At 41.9% G+C, this 16,215-nt stretch overlaps 1 protein-coding gene and 1 long non-coding RNA gene across 2 annotated transcripts in view; one reads left to right on the top strand and one right to left on the bottom strand.

Annotated features, from left to right (window-relative positions):
- The window catches only part of NAA15 (N-alpha-acetyltransferase 15, NatA auxiliary subunit), a 46,713-nt gene extending 41,069 nt beyond the window's left edge, over nucleotides 1-5,644 (top strand). The window contains exon 20 of the mRNA XM_080402777.1: nucleotides 227-5,644. Coding sequence (XP_080258903.1) covers nucleotides 227-427 — 201 coding nt within the window. The 3' untranslated portion in view covers nucleotides 428-5,644. The remainder of the gene's footprint in view (nucleotides 1-226) is intronic.
- LOC308070090 lies at nucleotides 1,127-16,148 on the bottom strand. Its single transcript, XR_013930619.1, has 2 exons — nucleotides 6,798-16,148; nucleotides 1,127-6,496 (listed from the first exon to the last, which is right to left on the bottom strand). It is a non-coding gene; the product is annotated as an uncharacterized lncRNA (long non-coding RNA).
- Between the last annotated feature and the right edge of the window lie 67 nt (nucleotides 16,149-16,215).

Consider the following 16,215-nt stretch of genomic DNA (forward strand, 5'->3'; position numbering starts at 1 on the left):
CAAGATTTCTAGCTGGTTTTGGAATCCGTTTTTAAACTGCGTTATTTTGACTCAGACTCCACTGGTATTTCATGCTGTGTCTAGTTTAAAGGAAAAAAGTCATTTGATATTGATAGAAAACAATACTTGGAGTTTGTTTCCTTTGTAGCGTTATATTTCTGGTTTGTGAGTGTTCAGACCAACTTTTAAGAAGGCATAACACTTCTTTATTTTTCTCTTTAATTAGACTTGTATGGAGGTATTAGAAGCTTTATGTGACGGTAGCCTTGGAGACTGTAAAGAAGCATCTGAAACTTACAGAGCAAATTGTCATAAGCTTTTCCCTTATGCTTTGGCTTTCATGCCCCCTGGATATGAAGAGGATATGAAGATCACAGTTAATGGAGATAGTTCTGCAGAGCCTGAAGAACTGGCCAATGAAATATGAACAACTTTATTGGAAAAAAATGACATTGGACCATATCTGGTGTATAATATTTTTGTCACGCACCTGCTGAATTGCTCTAACTTACACAGAGAACAGAAGGAAAAAAAATGTTGCCTTCAAATAGTTTTACTTTTTTTTTATCCTGCTGACAAAGTATATATATAAAATATCTAACATATTACTGGATATAGGTTGTTCGGTTTCTTAAAAATTAAAAGCTGCTAAAATTGAAGAAAAAACCCCCTTCTCCTTACCTACCTACCCATGTTTTTAAACTAATTTATATAAAACCTGGAGGCGTATAGCCCTCGGAGCAGGTGTGTGGCAGAAATATTACTTTAAATTTGTCTTGTGAGATTACTGTTATCTCAGACAGCAAAAATGCTGTTTTAGCACTGGATTCTTTCACTGAGCACAAAGAGTTGATGGGGCTTTAGCATCTGACTGATTTTGATACGGGGATGATTCTGTCCATAGGAAGTATGCAATGTGAATCAGAATATACAGAGAAGCCTGCAACATACGCGTTATGTTGTGGATGCTGGGACATACGGATATCAAGCAGAATTAAGAAACATAGTGTGTTCAATAAGCTTGTTGTGTCTCTGAAACTCACTGTACACGATCAGTTTGGTGTTCTTGCACCACAGTTTTTAACTGAAGGAACCAGTTAAAACTCTCTCTCTTTGAATTGAACTCGGGGGGTGGGGGGGGAGAATCAACATTGCTGTTCTTGAGATGAACCTATTGGCGTAGGTTGGCCAAACTTTTTAAAACTGTAATGCAAGAACCAAATAAAATTATGCACTGTGATGTGGCACCAACTAATAGGAAAGATAGCATGCATTTTTCACATAGAATGAAACAAAATGAGGACATACTATGGCTTGAAGTTGCAAAGAGGAGAACTCCTGACTACCATTTTGACTGATCAAGAGACTAATAGTTTAAAACCTCAGCAGGCCTTGTTCACGTTATGCAGAAAAAAAAAAAAAAGTGCTGCAGTTTAGATACCTCTGGAACTTTTCCACAGTGTCACAGGTTTGTAATACTTGAAGCCCTACATTTCTAAGAATATATTTCTTGCTCAGTTGTTTCAGGCAAGCCCAAGACTTTGTAACTTTTAAGGGGCCCAAGATTTTTTTTCAATAACAGACCAGCTTCTTATTCCTGCAGTTACAGATGTAATTTCCTTTGTCAAACATAAGGTACCAAATATAATGCAATAAAATGTTTTGAAAAACAATTGTGTGAATATTTAAACCAATCTCTGTTGTACTTTGAAAATGAATGGGTTCACTACAGTGCAGCTCAGGGTTGGCTTACTGTGCTGTCCAGTTACGCTAATAATGTCACTGCTGATGGGTGGTAGCTGAGTATAAAGTGCAAATGCATTATATGTAAATACTGAATGTCTGGGAAGTCCTATAACACAGAACGCTTTACTACTTGGCTTTTAAGTTCCACCAATGTTACATTTGAATTTTATTTTCAAAGTCAAGCTTCAGTCTACGAGTCTACTGTGTTAATAATATCGATAAGCGCTCAATTTTTTTTTTAATAGGCTCATCATCTAAAACAGAGGAGAAAATAAACTACAGCTTCTAAAGTGAGTGCCTTCTTTGCTGCAGAAGTTCAGTTACAGAGTATCCATCATGTGGATACCCAGCCTTCCTCTTCCACGTCATGGAATTCAGTGATTGACACATACAGTTAAGAAATCCAGGAAGACTTATTGGGGTTTGTAGTTTTCTAACTGTCAGAAGGACAGGGTTTTTGTTTCTTGTATATTCAGCCCCACTTTTTTCATGGTTAGACTATCCTTGTGTATGTTTGCAGTGTAGTTCATGTCAGAAATGTAGGTTGTATGGCAATATTTGTATATTTAATCTGCTGGGCTTTTAGGGACTACTAGAATACCTATAGAGCCTTTAATTGACTCTGGTATTTATGTCTAGATCTCAGTCTTTTCTGCAGCCTGAGATACCTGGACTGCATGTCTGCTGCAACTACTGAAGATGGTTCAATCTTGCCTACACAAGCTATGAGCTTTTGGCCTTGCCTCCGAGTATTGCTGCCGTTTTCTTGGCTTCTGATGCTTAGCTGGAGGCAGATGAGTGCTCACTCTTTTTAACAGATTGTGAATTGCATCAAGCAATTTTTTTCCCAAATTTTGTTTTTTGGGTGCTGCCTATAAATAGGATTATTTCCTTTACTTTTTCACTGCCTGTTTGTGTTTGTGTTGAAATAGATGAACTAAGAGCAAGAGGTTACTTGTTATCTTTCATTATGCAAGTGGGAAAGGCTATTTCTGTGGGCCTTCCAGAAGCCTCCATCTACCATTGTGATTTCCCCAAAGACATTTCTTCATAACCTTGCTGAAGGGCATCTGTAGTGCTTCAGAGATTATGCTTTTGGATTAAAGAGGTTCCTCATCCCATTCCAGAAGACTCAAGTCCCAGGAAATGAAACTCAAGAGTTTACTTGCAGAAGAAGGTTCTTTAACTGGCAAAGGAATTGCTATTCCTTCATCTTTCAATCTCTCATGTTAAATGCAATGCTAACTTCCAAGGACAAGTTTTTAAGAGGTGGAAATGAAGTCAATCCAATGCAATGAGTCTTGCGAAGCAGTAGTAGTAGTATTACAGAGTGTCATGCTACAGTGAAAACTTGGCTTTGCATGCTGAGATCCCAAATCATAATCACGGGTACTTGGCTGCAGAAGCAGGTGAGCAGGGATTGCGGTCATGGCCAGAGTGACCCGGAACGTTGGCTTGCTAATGACATGATGTGTTTCGATTCGTCATGTTTTTCGCTGGAGAAATGTTTTCACCAACAGTGGAGCCACTGGTCATGAGATACGCCATGGATATCTTTCCTTGGGGACAAAAGTCAAAACCGATTTTTTCCCTAATGGAGACTGTAGATGGTGCAAATGCACGTTGCGTGAAGCAATGCCAGAGTCAGAACTGGACTGAAATTGTAAGTAACTGAAAGTGGTTGTTTGCCCCGAGATAGGCGATGTTCTCGCTTTTTCCATTTGGAGACCAGAGCATTCAGATATGTGGTTATGTGTGAACAAACAGGTAAAATAGTCTCAAAACTATCTAGTCAGTAACTCACATTCTTTCTTTGCATCTTAAATGCCTTAAAAGCTCCTATATTCTTCTACAGTTACGGTTTTTTTCAGTAGAGGTCTTAATGCTTCCATGTTCATAGGGGAGGAATCATGTCCTGATGTGTGGTGTGTCAGCCATAATACAGCAGAAAATTTGTCGCTCAATTTTCCTCCTAGTGAGGAAGAAGAAAATTCCAGTTTTTCAGGGAGCTATCTAGGGCTAGGTGAGGTACATACAATTAGCCTATTAAATCTTCCTGTAGTGTTTGCTTTGGTTTGTTTTTCCAGGTCTGGAGGTGCTCCAGCTCTACAGTAGACCCTGGAAGTTGGTGTAGCACCTTACTCTTCAGCCAGATCAAATTGTCAAAGCTCATAGACAGGAAACACCAATGAGAGTAGGGTGAGATCAGGCCTGAGAAACCAGAGGTGCAAATACAATTTCAGTATCACGTGAGCAAGTTAAAGTAAGAAAACTTAAGATCTTTGTCTAACATGATGCCTTTGAGAGTTTGAGCGATGGTGCCATCATTCCTGCAGTGCTAGCGTCCCATACGCCGCAGTTGTGCTTTGAATGTGTGCCACTAATTCTAACAAAAACCACTTGATACGATAATCCAGCTCTATACCTGAATTAAAATGATTTTATTTTTCCCTTTTAATGATTGCTTTAAATGTTTTTTGTGTTTAAATTGCTTTAAATGTTTGAGTGTTCTGTACTGGCTAGCTTTGAATCTTTCCCCTGTCTTTCCCCCTAAAAAAGTTTGCTCTAAAAATGCAGTTGGTATCGAAGTGGTAATGTAAAATAGCTCAAACTATGTGGATATAAGAGTTACGCTTGTCTGATAACATACTGCTTTGAGATCCTGTGGAGGAAAACCATGCAAATGTAGTACAGTTACAATTAGACAGTAATGTCAGTAAGGCATTGAGCAGTCTATAAGCTCATTAATGAAAGTTAACGTTCCAGACAGAGGAAGATAGTTGCTGAGCTTGGGGAAAGGCTCTTGCTTCCAGGAGTATTCCGGTTGTGAACTGTTCCTGGATGTGGTAAGGAGCAAAGGGCGTACATTTTTATAAAACTCGTGGTCATGTTGTAATGATTGTATTTCCTGGAAATTAAAGCTGCAGTCTACAAACACCAGTTTTAATGCCTCTTTCAGGCAGAGACTCTTCTTCCCAGGAGCATACGGCCAGCAGTGAGAATGGCAAGGAGCAACTGATAGAGCCAGCTCAGCAAAAGGAGACTGAAGTGAGTTATAAGGAGGTGGCATAGTAGAAATTCCATTTTTAGATTAAGTATAAAATAGCAGGGTTTTATTAGTAGAAAGATTACTGAAGCTGTAAATACTATAAATGCAGTCTTCCCATGCTGAGGAAGCTGTAAAATATGTATTCTACAACGGTACAAGCAAATAGTAGTATGTTCACAAAGATTCTAGCTTTGTATGTTGGTCTTCAAGTAAATCGTGGCAGAAAACTCAAGAGGACAAAGATTGTCCAGTTTACAAGGGACCATATCAAAGGGTTTGTAAGAATATTGCAAGAGAAATATTACTATGAAATCCAAAGCATCTTAGAATAGCTTTCCTAAGATGTTAGTTGTTTTAATTGAAAATGTTACATCTGCTAACTGTTTATAACAAAAGTCAAGAAGTACTTTTACGAAATATTTCTGCCTGGCACTGCCCATTCAATATCTACCTCTACTAGTCCTAGTCTAATTCAGCTACAGCATAACTTTAGCCATTTAGCATATAACATAGGAAAAAGTGTCATTTACCTGGTTGGTGAACAAATGTATGATGATGGATAATGTTTAGTTTTAAACTGTAATGCAATAAACCACGAACTTAGTGAAAGTCCTGTTGTTGGTTCAGTGCAGCAGCATATTTATTGCTTCATTGCTGATCCGTTCAAAAAAATCTTAATTATAAACTCCACAAAGTTACTTGCAATTGTACTGGGATTTGCTTTCCCTTCCAGCCTTCCTAACTGGTTAACAATGTTGTACTGTGTTTTTACGCTCTTCTCTGGTGGTAGCAAATATCAAAACTGGCAGGAAGTCAATCAAAGAATAAAAATGCTGAGTTCTGTTTGTACATGAGTACTAGTGTTTCCTTGTAGGGTTCAGCGTCCTCCTTAGATGCCTGCTAGCTTTGTAACAAACCACCCCTTGACTAGTTCCCTTAATTTCCCCATCACCTCCTTCCATGCTGATGGGTTGTAAATTGGGGTGCGGGTCTCGCCAAAGGGAGCAAGATCAGTAGGGAAAGGCTGTGGCTCTCTTTGGAGTCGGGCTAGAAAAGAACGACCTCCGCAGAGAGCCGCCTTTCCTACCCTTCAGGCGAATTGTATGTACGTGTACAAAGAACCTTTGATTTTTCAGGCTCCAAAGAGCCAACGTGGGGATTTGGGAAATGCTCTTACTGAAGGATATTGAACAAAAGGGGTTTGAGGGGCAAGCCGAATGAAGAAGCGTTTGCTATTTTCCTCGGGTCTGGTTTGGGGGGAGAAAATAACAAATCTCAGTAGCCTTCTCTCCCCCACCCATAAGTCCTCCTTTCCTGACTCAGCATCCCCGGATGTCTCGTGGCTTCAGTCAGTCAGCAGACAAAATAATATGGTAATGCTGACAAACTAGGAGCAAAAGTAACTAGCTAGCAGCTGACACAGCATTAGAATAACCCATAGCGTGTTGTGAACTTGACCATTAAGATTACCTGGGAAAAATTGCTTGTTAACTCCTGTGTGTAATGAACAACAGTTCTGATGAACACTGTCTGCAGCGAGCACAAGGGGCTCCAGCAACATGCACATTCTGTACTTCGTTATAAACGTCTGGCGGGGAGGGAGATGCTGAAGTGACCACAGCAATATCCTCGTATCCATCCCTTTGGATGTGCAAGGGGAGCTGGTCACAGTAAGGGTTGCTTTGCACGGATCATCCCCTGCTGAAAAATAACATCCCGTCCTTGTCAGTGTCCTCAGCGATTTCATTTTTCTTTTGTGAGACGGAAGGGGCGTTCATGCCGGGTAACTGCCTGCCATGAACTTTTAATACTTTCAGACTTCAGCCTTCTCTCTCTGGGAACAGCTCCTCATGATTGTCTACAAGAGGACTTAAGGCACAGGAGATTTATGAGGAGCCAAGGTCGTCTAGCAGTTTGTACGTTATATTATCTGCATAAATCTGTCAGGACTGACTTTTCATCAGTACCTGTCCATTCCATCAGGTATAAAGGATCTTCCTACCTTGTCACTATGCTGCTGGAGATTGTTCTGAAGGTCTCACGTGCAGCAGCAGGAAGACACCACCTCTCTGTGGTCACTGCCTCAAAACGCTGAAGGGACACATACCAACTGCCTAGCGAGTGCCCTTCCTGCAGCTATCAAACCTCACCAGATGCTGCTGGAGGGGAAATAAACACTGTTCTGAAAACAAAGAAAAGCCAAGTGGTCAAGTCATTGTACAGTTAGCAAAGCAACGTCAGGGTTCTGTTCTCTTTATTATTTTTTTTTAATAATATGTACAAAGGTAATGTTCTCGTTTGGATTGCATGACTTCTGCGATGCCTAAGCTGTTGTGAAGCAGGGGAAGGAGGAATCCCACTTGGGCAATGACTTGGCTGTGCTGTGGATGAAGCAGGCTGTGGTTCTCCAGAACTGGGACTGGCTGGTACGCTTGCCTTCGCACCGCTAACCCAAGGGATGTGGAAACGCCCTTTATTTAAGGGAAGGTAAAGGGTGAGCAAAGATGAGGCTGTTGTGTGGTTCATGCCGTAAGACTGCCGTTTCCATGGTAAGTGCGTGCAAGTCATGGGTTTGTGAGGGCTTTTTCAGGACCTTGCCGTGCCTGGCATTTTCCCCTGAACTTCCCAAAACCAAGAGCCATTGCTCCGTTCTTTTAAGAGCACCACAGAGATGTCCTGTCTGCCCCTGACAGCAGGAACAGCTCTTCTTCCCTGAATACACTTTGTATGATTTTATCGCAAAAATTTGAAACTTAAAAACGTAATATATTGACTCCTCATAATATATTGAGCTGATTTTAGCAATTATCTGCTGATTTTTTGCAGTTTTATTTTTCCATTTACAAGTATTTTTATAAAGTTCTAGGAAAATGTAAACAGCCAGAAGCCAACATCATGCATTTCAATCGTTAGTTTTTTTTTTCTCTTAGGAATCACCAAATGCTCGTAATTCTGCATCTCATTTCACTTGTGATATCAATAAATGTCTTAATGAAATGTAACTGGAAAATATTTTTTATATGTTTGAGCTGGGAAAACAATCTCTGCTTTATTGAAGAGTAAACTTGTTTGTGCTTTTGAATTCCTATTTTGACCCCTGATGAGTGTCTTTCTAGATCACGTGTCTTTTACTTTCTGTTTAATACCCCAGGACCCTGATGATGGCGGATGGTTACCCCTTTCAATTAGATGTTGGTATTTTTTGCCAAACTGGGCTGAGACTTCTTCATACTACTGTATAAAATTACATACAGCAGCATCACAGGCTGTCCTGTGAGCCACGGCGCCTGTCTGAAATCCTCTCCATGCAACACCTCAGATGCAGTGGGCCTGACCCTACACTATCACCTCTTTCCCAAATTCCCTGACGCTCCAAACTCAAATACAGAAAGTGCGTGGGAATAGAGAAAACACAATTTTTAGTTCCTGTCACTCAATCAAAAAAATTCCCTTTTTCATGGGGATGGAAAAAAAAAAAGACAAAAACAATCCCTCTTTGCTTAGCTTTTCCCCCCTCACTAGGTGACCCCAAAAGCACTTTCCAACTGGTAAACCCACCGTGTATCCCGGCTTTCCTGCCCACCCAACATGTGCCTGTTTCCGAAGGCCAAGCCAGCTGGTTAAGGTTAGCGTGAACCACGGGCAGAGGGAGGAGGGCAGGTCTTGTTCAGCTCTCCGATTACCACCGTCTTTTTTTCACAGTTTTATTCCATGTTTTCCACTGCAATCAAAGCCACGGAGGGAGAGGGATGCAGGAGCGCCATGCAGACCGAAGAAGAGTTCAGGTGGCGGGGCCCACTGGGCAGCTGATCCCTTGTCCCTCCAGCTCCATCTGCCACTGGAGTTGCTGGAGACCAGCCTGCTGGGGGTACTGCCCTTGGAGGTGAGCTGGAATCACTGCGCAAGGCGGCACACGTGGGCAAGGGAACGTCTCCACGCACAGAGAGTACAAAAGGACGCGAGACACTGCTTTTCAGACAAAAATACGAATGAGCAACGTGAAAGCGTACCAAATCCTCCGGCTTGGTTGCACTGAAAAGGACAACTGAGAGTGAAGCCGTCCTGCCTTTTATAAAGTACTGACAGGTACACAAACTGCATGCATACTACGTGAATAACGTATGGTGACCTAAATCTGCCCTCGTGTAAAACCCTGAAAGAGAAGGGAACGGGGGAAAAGCCTTGCGCTGCAGCTAGGCTAGAACTGAGGAAGCAGGCTGACCTGAGCGCAGGGCTGAGCCCTGGGTCTGGAGGCAAGGACTGCTGCTGTGTGTTAAGAAAGGGCAAGAGAAAGAACGGCATCGCTGGAATAAGCACAAGCAGGAGCTCTGAAATATAGTAAGAAAACTAAAAATCTGATAGCAGCAGGGACATCTTGGCAAACCACCGGGAAAATACAGCTTTTGCCTCGTACTTAAGTTAACAATATTATGAGATGCACAGGCTCCCTCTGGTTTGGGTGGGGTTTTTTGCTTTTTCTATATACGTTATTCTTTCTGGTGAGATCATAGTATTGTCAATAGCACAAATACATTATAATATTTGCTTTCTAATATCCTTTCATATGCAGCTCTCTTAAAAAGCAGATTTGTGTGGCTGACACCCTGAAGACTGATACTCTTTCGGAGATGTCCTTGAAGCAGCATTTCAGCGCAGCTGTGGCACCACAGTACTGGTGAAGAATCAGGTTAGTTATCACAGCCCGCTGGGTCAGTGACTGCAAAGTTTGGGGGGAGGAGAGGAGAGGAGGTTTTGCTATTTATACAGGTAATGCTGATTTTACTGGAGGCCCCAATCTTGTTCTTGCTGAAAACAACAGATGTGGCTCGTTGAAGTGGGGTTTTGCTAAAAGGGACTGAAGTGGGGATGGTTCCCAGTTTTGTTCATAGGTGGGATGTTTTTATTCAATGTTTTGATTAAAACAGGAGTAGCACTATGCCCTTGGTAACAAATGAGAGCCTAGGAAAAGAAGGAGGAAACCTTATTTTTGCAGAAATAAGTACCAAAACCACACTGTGATATCACATTATTAGAAGAAAAACCTGCTGCCAGAAAATAAAATGCACGATACGTTCTCACATCAAATGAAGCCTTGGGGCTCAAGGTCTTCAGTCTGGAGCTTACACATGCGGGCAGAGCGCAGTACAACTGGACTTGTTTTCTGCCTGGCAACGATTTATCGGAGGCCATGGTGCACAGGTAAATATAGAAGCTTTGTGACATTTAATGAACCTTTCTGCAGTGCTTCTTTGGGACATGCAGAAAGCCCCTGAGCACAGCACGTGCGGTTGCAGGGAAAGAGAAAGCAGGGACACAGCTTTTGATTTAACACACGCTTAGCAGATCAAAATGCTTCAGAATAGCTTCCCTGTCAGCTGCTGCTGTCTACACCCCTGCTGCCAAGATGCTCCTCGTTAGGTTTTCTGATCCCCCTTGGGTAAGTCAGCGCAAGGAGGCAGAGAGCATGCCCAGCACTGGAGATGGGATGCCTAGGCAGTGCCGCTACAGGTTTGGGACTTGCGGACAGCTTGTGTTTCAGCAACAAGCTCTTGCCGCGGAAGTTATGCAGTTACCACCTCAGCTACCTAGACAGGCCAAATGGCTTGTTATTTCACTTGCTTTCATCCAAGAGCTGCACGGCATTAGGTTTCTGTACAGACCCATATGGCCAAGCAGTGCTTCAAGCGCTGAAGATGCAATCCCACAGCCATTCCAGTTCCTACGAGTAGGGGTGTCAAGTGGGTGCTCCTGTTAAGCTACCCATCACAAAGCTGCAGGTGCTGCCTTTAGCACTAAGGGTCCAGTTTTTCTCTGCCCATGTTTGGCAGGGGATTGTCATGGCAGGGGATGTAAGCTATCTGTCAAAGACTATGAAGTTATGTCCAGTGTGTGAGGCCTATTATTATCATCCAGACAATCTAAAACATACACTGATCTGAACATTAAAGCCCCAATCTCTGATCAGGCATGCAATGAGAACGAAATCCAAGCACAAGCCAGAAAGGGAAAAACTTTTCTTTCATTTAATTTCCTTAAAGCTTTTAGCTTTACAGTTTTTGACAAGTACAAGGGCATGGACATGAATGTGAAAGTCACATTCCAGTACCTGACAGTAAAAGCAGCTGTGTCAAAACATTACTTCAATGCAAAGACAGACGATACATTTGGCTTTGTGATTTCATCAGAGTATGTTAATACTTGCTTTTTCAGTCTGCTTTAAGAACGTGACATGCAGGGTCCTTAAATCCTGTCTCTTAAAAAGCAAGGAACGTGTTCAGGGAAGGTCAAACTCTTCTTAGACTTGCAGACTCAGGTCTTGCAATAGCAGAACTTTTCCCTGCAAAACCACAGGACTTTTCTTTGCAAAAATGGAGGACACGAGGCTTTGAGCAGAAGGACAAAGCCCCTGGAAGAATTGAGAAATCAGAGGTACAGTATCTCTGCAGAAACATTAAAAGCATTTTTAAATTACCTGTCATTAAACTACCAGGATCAGAAGGACACACCTGGAAACTTCTGGATCCCTTCAGAAAATATCAAGCAATGTGAGACAGTCTTAAACTTACACCTTTTTTCTAATTTGTTCCTTAACTTAAAACCCAGTAAGCGTAATTTTTAGATATTGAACAGTCTGCATTTTCATGGGGCTGACAAGTTAAAACATGTCTTCAAGGGAACACAAAAATAACTACTCTTGAAATGCTAAGCAAGTCCAGAAACTTGCAACTATTTTCAGAATCCCCTTCCTTAGAAACTTCTACATCTGCTAAATAAAAATAACTGTGAACTTAGGCTCTTGTACATTCATTCACTGAACACATCCAAATAGCATATTAAAAGTACTTGTCCTTGCAAAAGAAGAAAAACAAAAGCGTTTTCAAATGCTTATATAGCAAGAAGTATTTTTAATTTATTCTGTTACTATAAATAAATTCAACTATATTTGCTGGTCTCCAAATATATTAGAAAGGAACATCCAGAAAGTCAGTGTTGGATGAAATGAAATTATCTAATCAACATCTTTATCCCTACATATATATCAGAAGTGATGAAATTTCCAGTTCTACACTGAAATAGCTTATATAAAAGTGACTTAAGCCAAGATTCTCTTGAGACCTCCCTGCATGGGAGTTACTCAATTAGCCATCATTTTTTAACCCATCACTAATTAAGAAGATCTGGGCTTGTAGCCTGTTTCACAGCTGAGGACCTCCAAGGAATTGTAAGATCTTCCTTCTCTTCATGAAGAATTTTCAAAGAAATACTGTACCTCCAACTTGCTTTGGCCACATCCCTGTATTTGCCAGAGTGAGGAGCACTTTGGTTCATGAGGATTTCCAGGAGAGCAGTTCCACCCACTGCAGGGGTTGTGTGGGAGAGTGATTGGGAAGATGTTAGCTGATATTTTTCCTGTAGCACTGAAAACATCTCTCAAAATTTTGAAAAGAGTTGTTCCAGTTTGTATTTGGAAAACATTGTAACCTAGCATATTATATTCAGGGTTGGGCTTCTCAGCTGAAAAAGGGCTTCAGGGCAACCAGCTGGCATAAAATGTCCTGAGGGAGTAAAAAAACACAGTGAAAACAGAACACCTCAGTTAATGCGGATCACAGTTGTGGAGGCATCAGCTATGGGAAAGTATTTTGGACGCTTTACCTTGCTGTAGAATTAAAACAGAGGGCTTCACTGATGATTTTTTTCTATTTCAGAGTAACTCCCGTGGACTTGTTGCTCTAAGATAAGCACAGTGAGCAGAAGCTGTTAAAGAAGATGCTTGAATCCCATTCAAATACTAGTGTGAATGTTCCCTACAAAGAAAGCTGGGAAGACATTTTACGAAGTACTGATAACCTTCACTGTTTATTGACATTCGCTCCTGTTTGCAGTTCAATGTCATAATGAGGTTTTTGGTTTTGTTTGTGTTTTGGTTTTGTTTTTTGGTTTTTTTTTAAATGCTTAGAAAGCAAGAGCGACCTAGTTTGGAGTACCTCTGACTTAACGATACTGAGAATTTCTGTGTAAGCGCTGCATGGATTGATCTAAAAATCCTTCAAGCTGGTAAGTATATTTTTAAGCTGCTTTTATATAGGCACTGCAAAATAGTAACTATTCAAAAAGAGAACTCTGTAACATTGTGATATACTTTGTTCAAAAGGTGCTTTAAAAATAAATAGATTTTCTTTACAGCTGTTGGTAGAGCACTTCCAATCAGTTAGAGGATCAACTTTAAAGTAAGTTTTAGGATAATTTTTAATTTACAAGTGAAGCATTTCAGGAATATTTGTTCTTACACGAAGGCAGACTTTCAACAGAACAGTTGTGATGCAACTTCTGATTGTGAAATCCCTCACCACGGATCAGCAGAGGACACGAGGGTGTAAAAACAGGCTCTGGGTCCTCCCTTGTTCTTGTAGTCTTCCCTTCAGCTTCCTCTTCCCAGAGCAGACTAGCTGGATTTTCGCTCCAGCCAACCTGGAACTGTTACAATTGTCCTACCAAAACCACATGGCATCAGTTTTGCATGGGTTTACGTACCCAAAATTCATCAGGCTGCAAACTTAAAGCAGTTGTTTACATAACACCCTTCATATGTCATCTTCCACACTGCTCAGGCTATACTGATAAAAGCATAGCTTGTCCTCCTGTTGAGCTACTAGATGGACTAAGTGACGTGCACTGAAGGCTGCTGGGCTGGAGAACAGAAAGTTTTCACCTTTACCATTAACAGATATGTAGCATACCCAGCATACCTAAAGTTTCCATTTTCCTTCAGCTGAAATGTGTGCTAGCAATTAGTTGCCGATCACTGTGGGACAGGTAATCTCTCAGCCTCAACTGGATTTGGAAATGATGGGTGTTCCACCTGCTGTTCTGCAGAATAGGATCTTGGGATTTCTGGTCTGGCTGGCAGTGTGGGGAACAAAGTGGTTCTGCGAGGAGACAGAGAGAGGTCTGCACTAACCGCCAGCCACCCTGTCCTTGGGGCATTTACCCACTATGTGAGACCCTGGGTCAAGTCCCTGTGATGGGACTGAAAACTGAAATTAGATTTTCTGGGTCCGATGTATTTTAACCATCACCTATTCCTACTCTCCTGTTCTCCATCTAACCAGACGTGGCATTTTCAACCACAAAACACTCTCCTGGTAAGATGTGAGCCACTGAAAATACATTCCCATGAAAAAATTCAATTTTGACAAACTGGAATTTTATCATGTACATAATGTTGAGATTTAACCAAGCTCTATACAGCTTAGGAATTCTGGCTGAAACTACGAAGTCTGTCCATGTAAATCACTTGACCTTTCCATCTCCATCTTAACACAATTCGGAAGGGCAGTGGCATCTCGCCGCCAAGCAGAAAACAGCTGCAGTGACTGCTGTCCTCTTGATGGGAAGCCACCTTCCCCCAAAACTCCTGCTCTGGAGGAACAGCCTTGCTTAAGAAAGGAGGAATGGGTGGGATGGGTGAAGCTGCCTCATGCCAAATCACTGATTTCTTAAGGCTGCTCAGGAAATCTCATGACTGGGGTAATAGGGAAGTTCAAAAAGGACAGCTGAAACTCCCAACTGTACTTTTACTAGCTCAAGCTAAGGCAAGCTGCTGCAAGAAAAGCAGGCAAATACTGAGTATGACCAAGAAACCTTAAGCAAATGAGGAGCTTCATTAACTGCACTGAGGATTTTATTTTCACTCCTGGGAGAACTGTGCATTTTTTAAAGTAAAGAATACTTTACTCTTTCAGTAAAAGTACCTTACTTTCCGTACCCAAAACTCTGAGCAAAATCTTTACATATTGTCGACATCTGGGATAATATTTAAACTCTCAGAAGGTATTTACTTCAAGTCCATTCTTTCAGGGGCCAGCTGTGTTCCAAAGCATCCCCGTGAGGGCGATTCTGCCTGTCTTACAGCTAACAAAACTGCAGCGAGGGTGGCTGTTGATGCTATTGAGAGGCAAATTCACCAGCGAAGTATCAGGGCTGTGAGTGTAGAATTAGTGGAGTATAAAACTAATGAGTAAGAATGCCTTCGGCCACTAGATGGGGTATAGATTCTGCTATTTAAATAGTCTTAGTTGTAAAAGATACTGAGAGCTGCTGAAGAGCTCAGATCTAATTATAACTCAGTTTGGCCCTCTTGGCATAAGCCAGATCAAACTCAGTTAAATGAGCTGTTGGCAAACCCTCCCAAACAGCTGTTTAAACTCTGCTTTTAGCATGTTAACCCAGAGCCCAAGTCAGAACATCCCTCACTAGAATTAGGCTATCTCTGCTTTTCATTAGGCTACAGAGATATGCTTGCTTGTGCTCCTTCTCCTCTGCCAAACATATTTTATGTTCTGGCTGCAAAAAGGAGCAATTATGTAGAAGGGACAATAAGAACTCAAGTGTGGCACAACCTTTTCACCTTCCTTTGATCTTACTTTCACACCAGAACAAAATCACTCTTTGTTGACAGGATAAATTATTGACGGCGTTAATGAAGGCATCTTGTCTTAGAAGAGCGCTACAAGGTGGAGACAATTCTCTGAAATCTTCCGTTAGGTTGGTCCAAGGGAGGGAGAACAGGGAATAACAAGAAAGAAGATGGGCACTGTAACTAAAGTTGCTCTGAACTCAGGGCATTTTATTATTTAATCTAGCCTATTGTTTTTATATATGAGCAATGACAAGCTGCTCCAAGCACTATCCTTCAGCCACAGGGCAGTTGCTCTATAGAGAGCAATGATCCAAGGATCATTTCTTATTTGTGCAGGCAGAAGCCACAAGTGCCCACAAGCATGTGTAACAGGATGAAGAGGAGGACTTCCAGCGGCTGTTATTAGGTATCTGATCAGAACCTTAGGCATCCCGGCCCAGCGATCAATTTGCAGGCCAGAGAGCTACTGTCAAGAGTAACAGTTCTCTCAATTACTGCTATCTACATTTGCTTTTCAGTGTAGGGTCAAGCCCTTCATAAAATTTTTGCTGGTGGATGTTGCTTAAATTTGATGTCTACATTCTACCTCTCTCCTAGGTCGATGCCCTTGATGAGTTTAGTAACAGATTCTTAAGGCAACGCCGTACTTCCCTTCTTATTGTGAGATACGTCGATCACTTCTGGTCCGAGTGTCTGTCAGGGATAAACCTGCTGCCATTGCGTTAAATGACAGCAGAACAGTCAGGCTGGAGCGCAGCAAAGGCACAGGGGCTGGGCAAGATGCGTCCCCCTTGCTGCCTCACAGCGCACAGGTGGCCTCAGGCCTGCGGAGCCCAGCAGTGTCCGAGTGTGAAGCCCGGGCTGTCCGGGTCGTACCGCAAGCTGCCTCACAGAATTATCACACAGAATCTTCCCCACGATTAAAAAAAAAATCCTCGTGATCTCAGCCTTCCTCTGCCTATTCCGGGCACTGCGGTGAGGCCTCCCGTCTTCGTTT

Source organism: Falco punctatus, assembly GCF_963210335.1.
Source record: "Falco punctatus genome assembly, chromosome: 1".
Lineage (NCBI taxonomy): Eukaryota > Metazoa > Chordata > Aves > Falconiformes > Falconidae > Falco > Falco punctatus.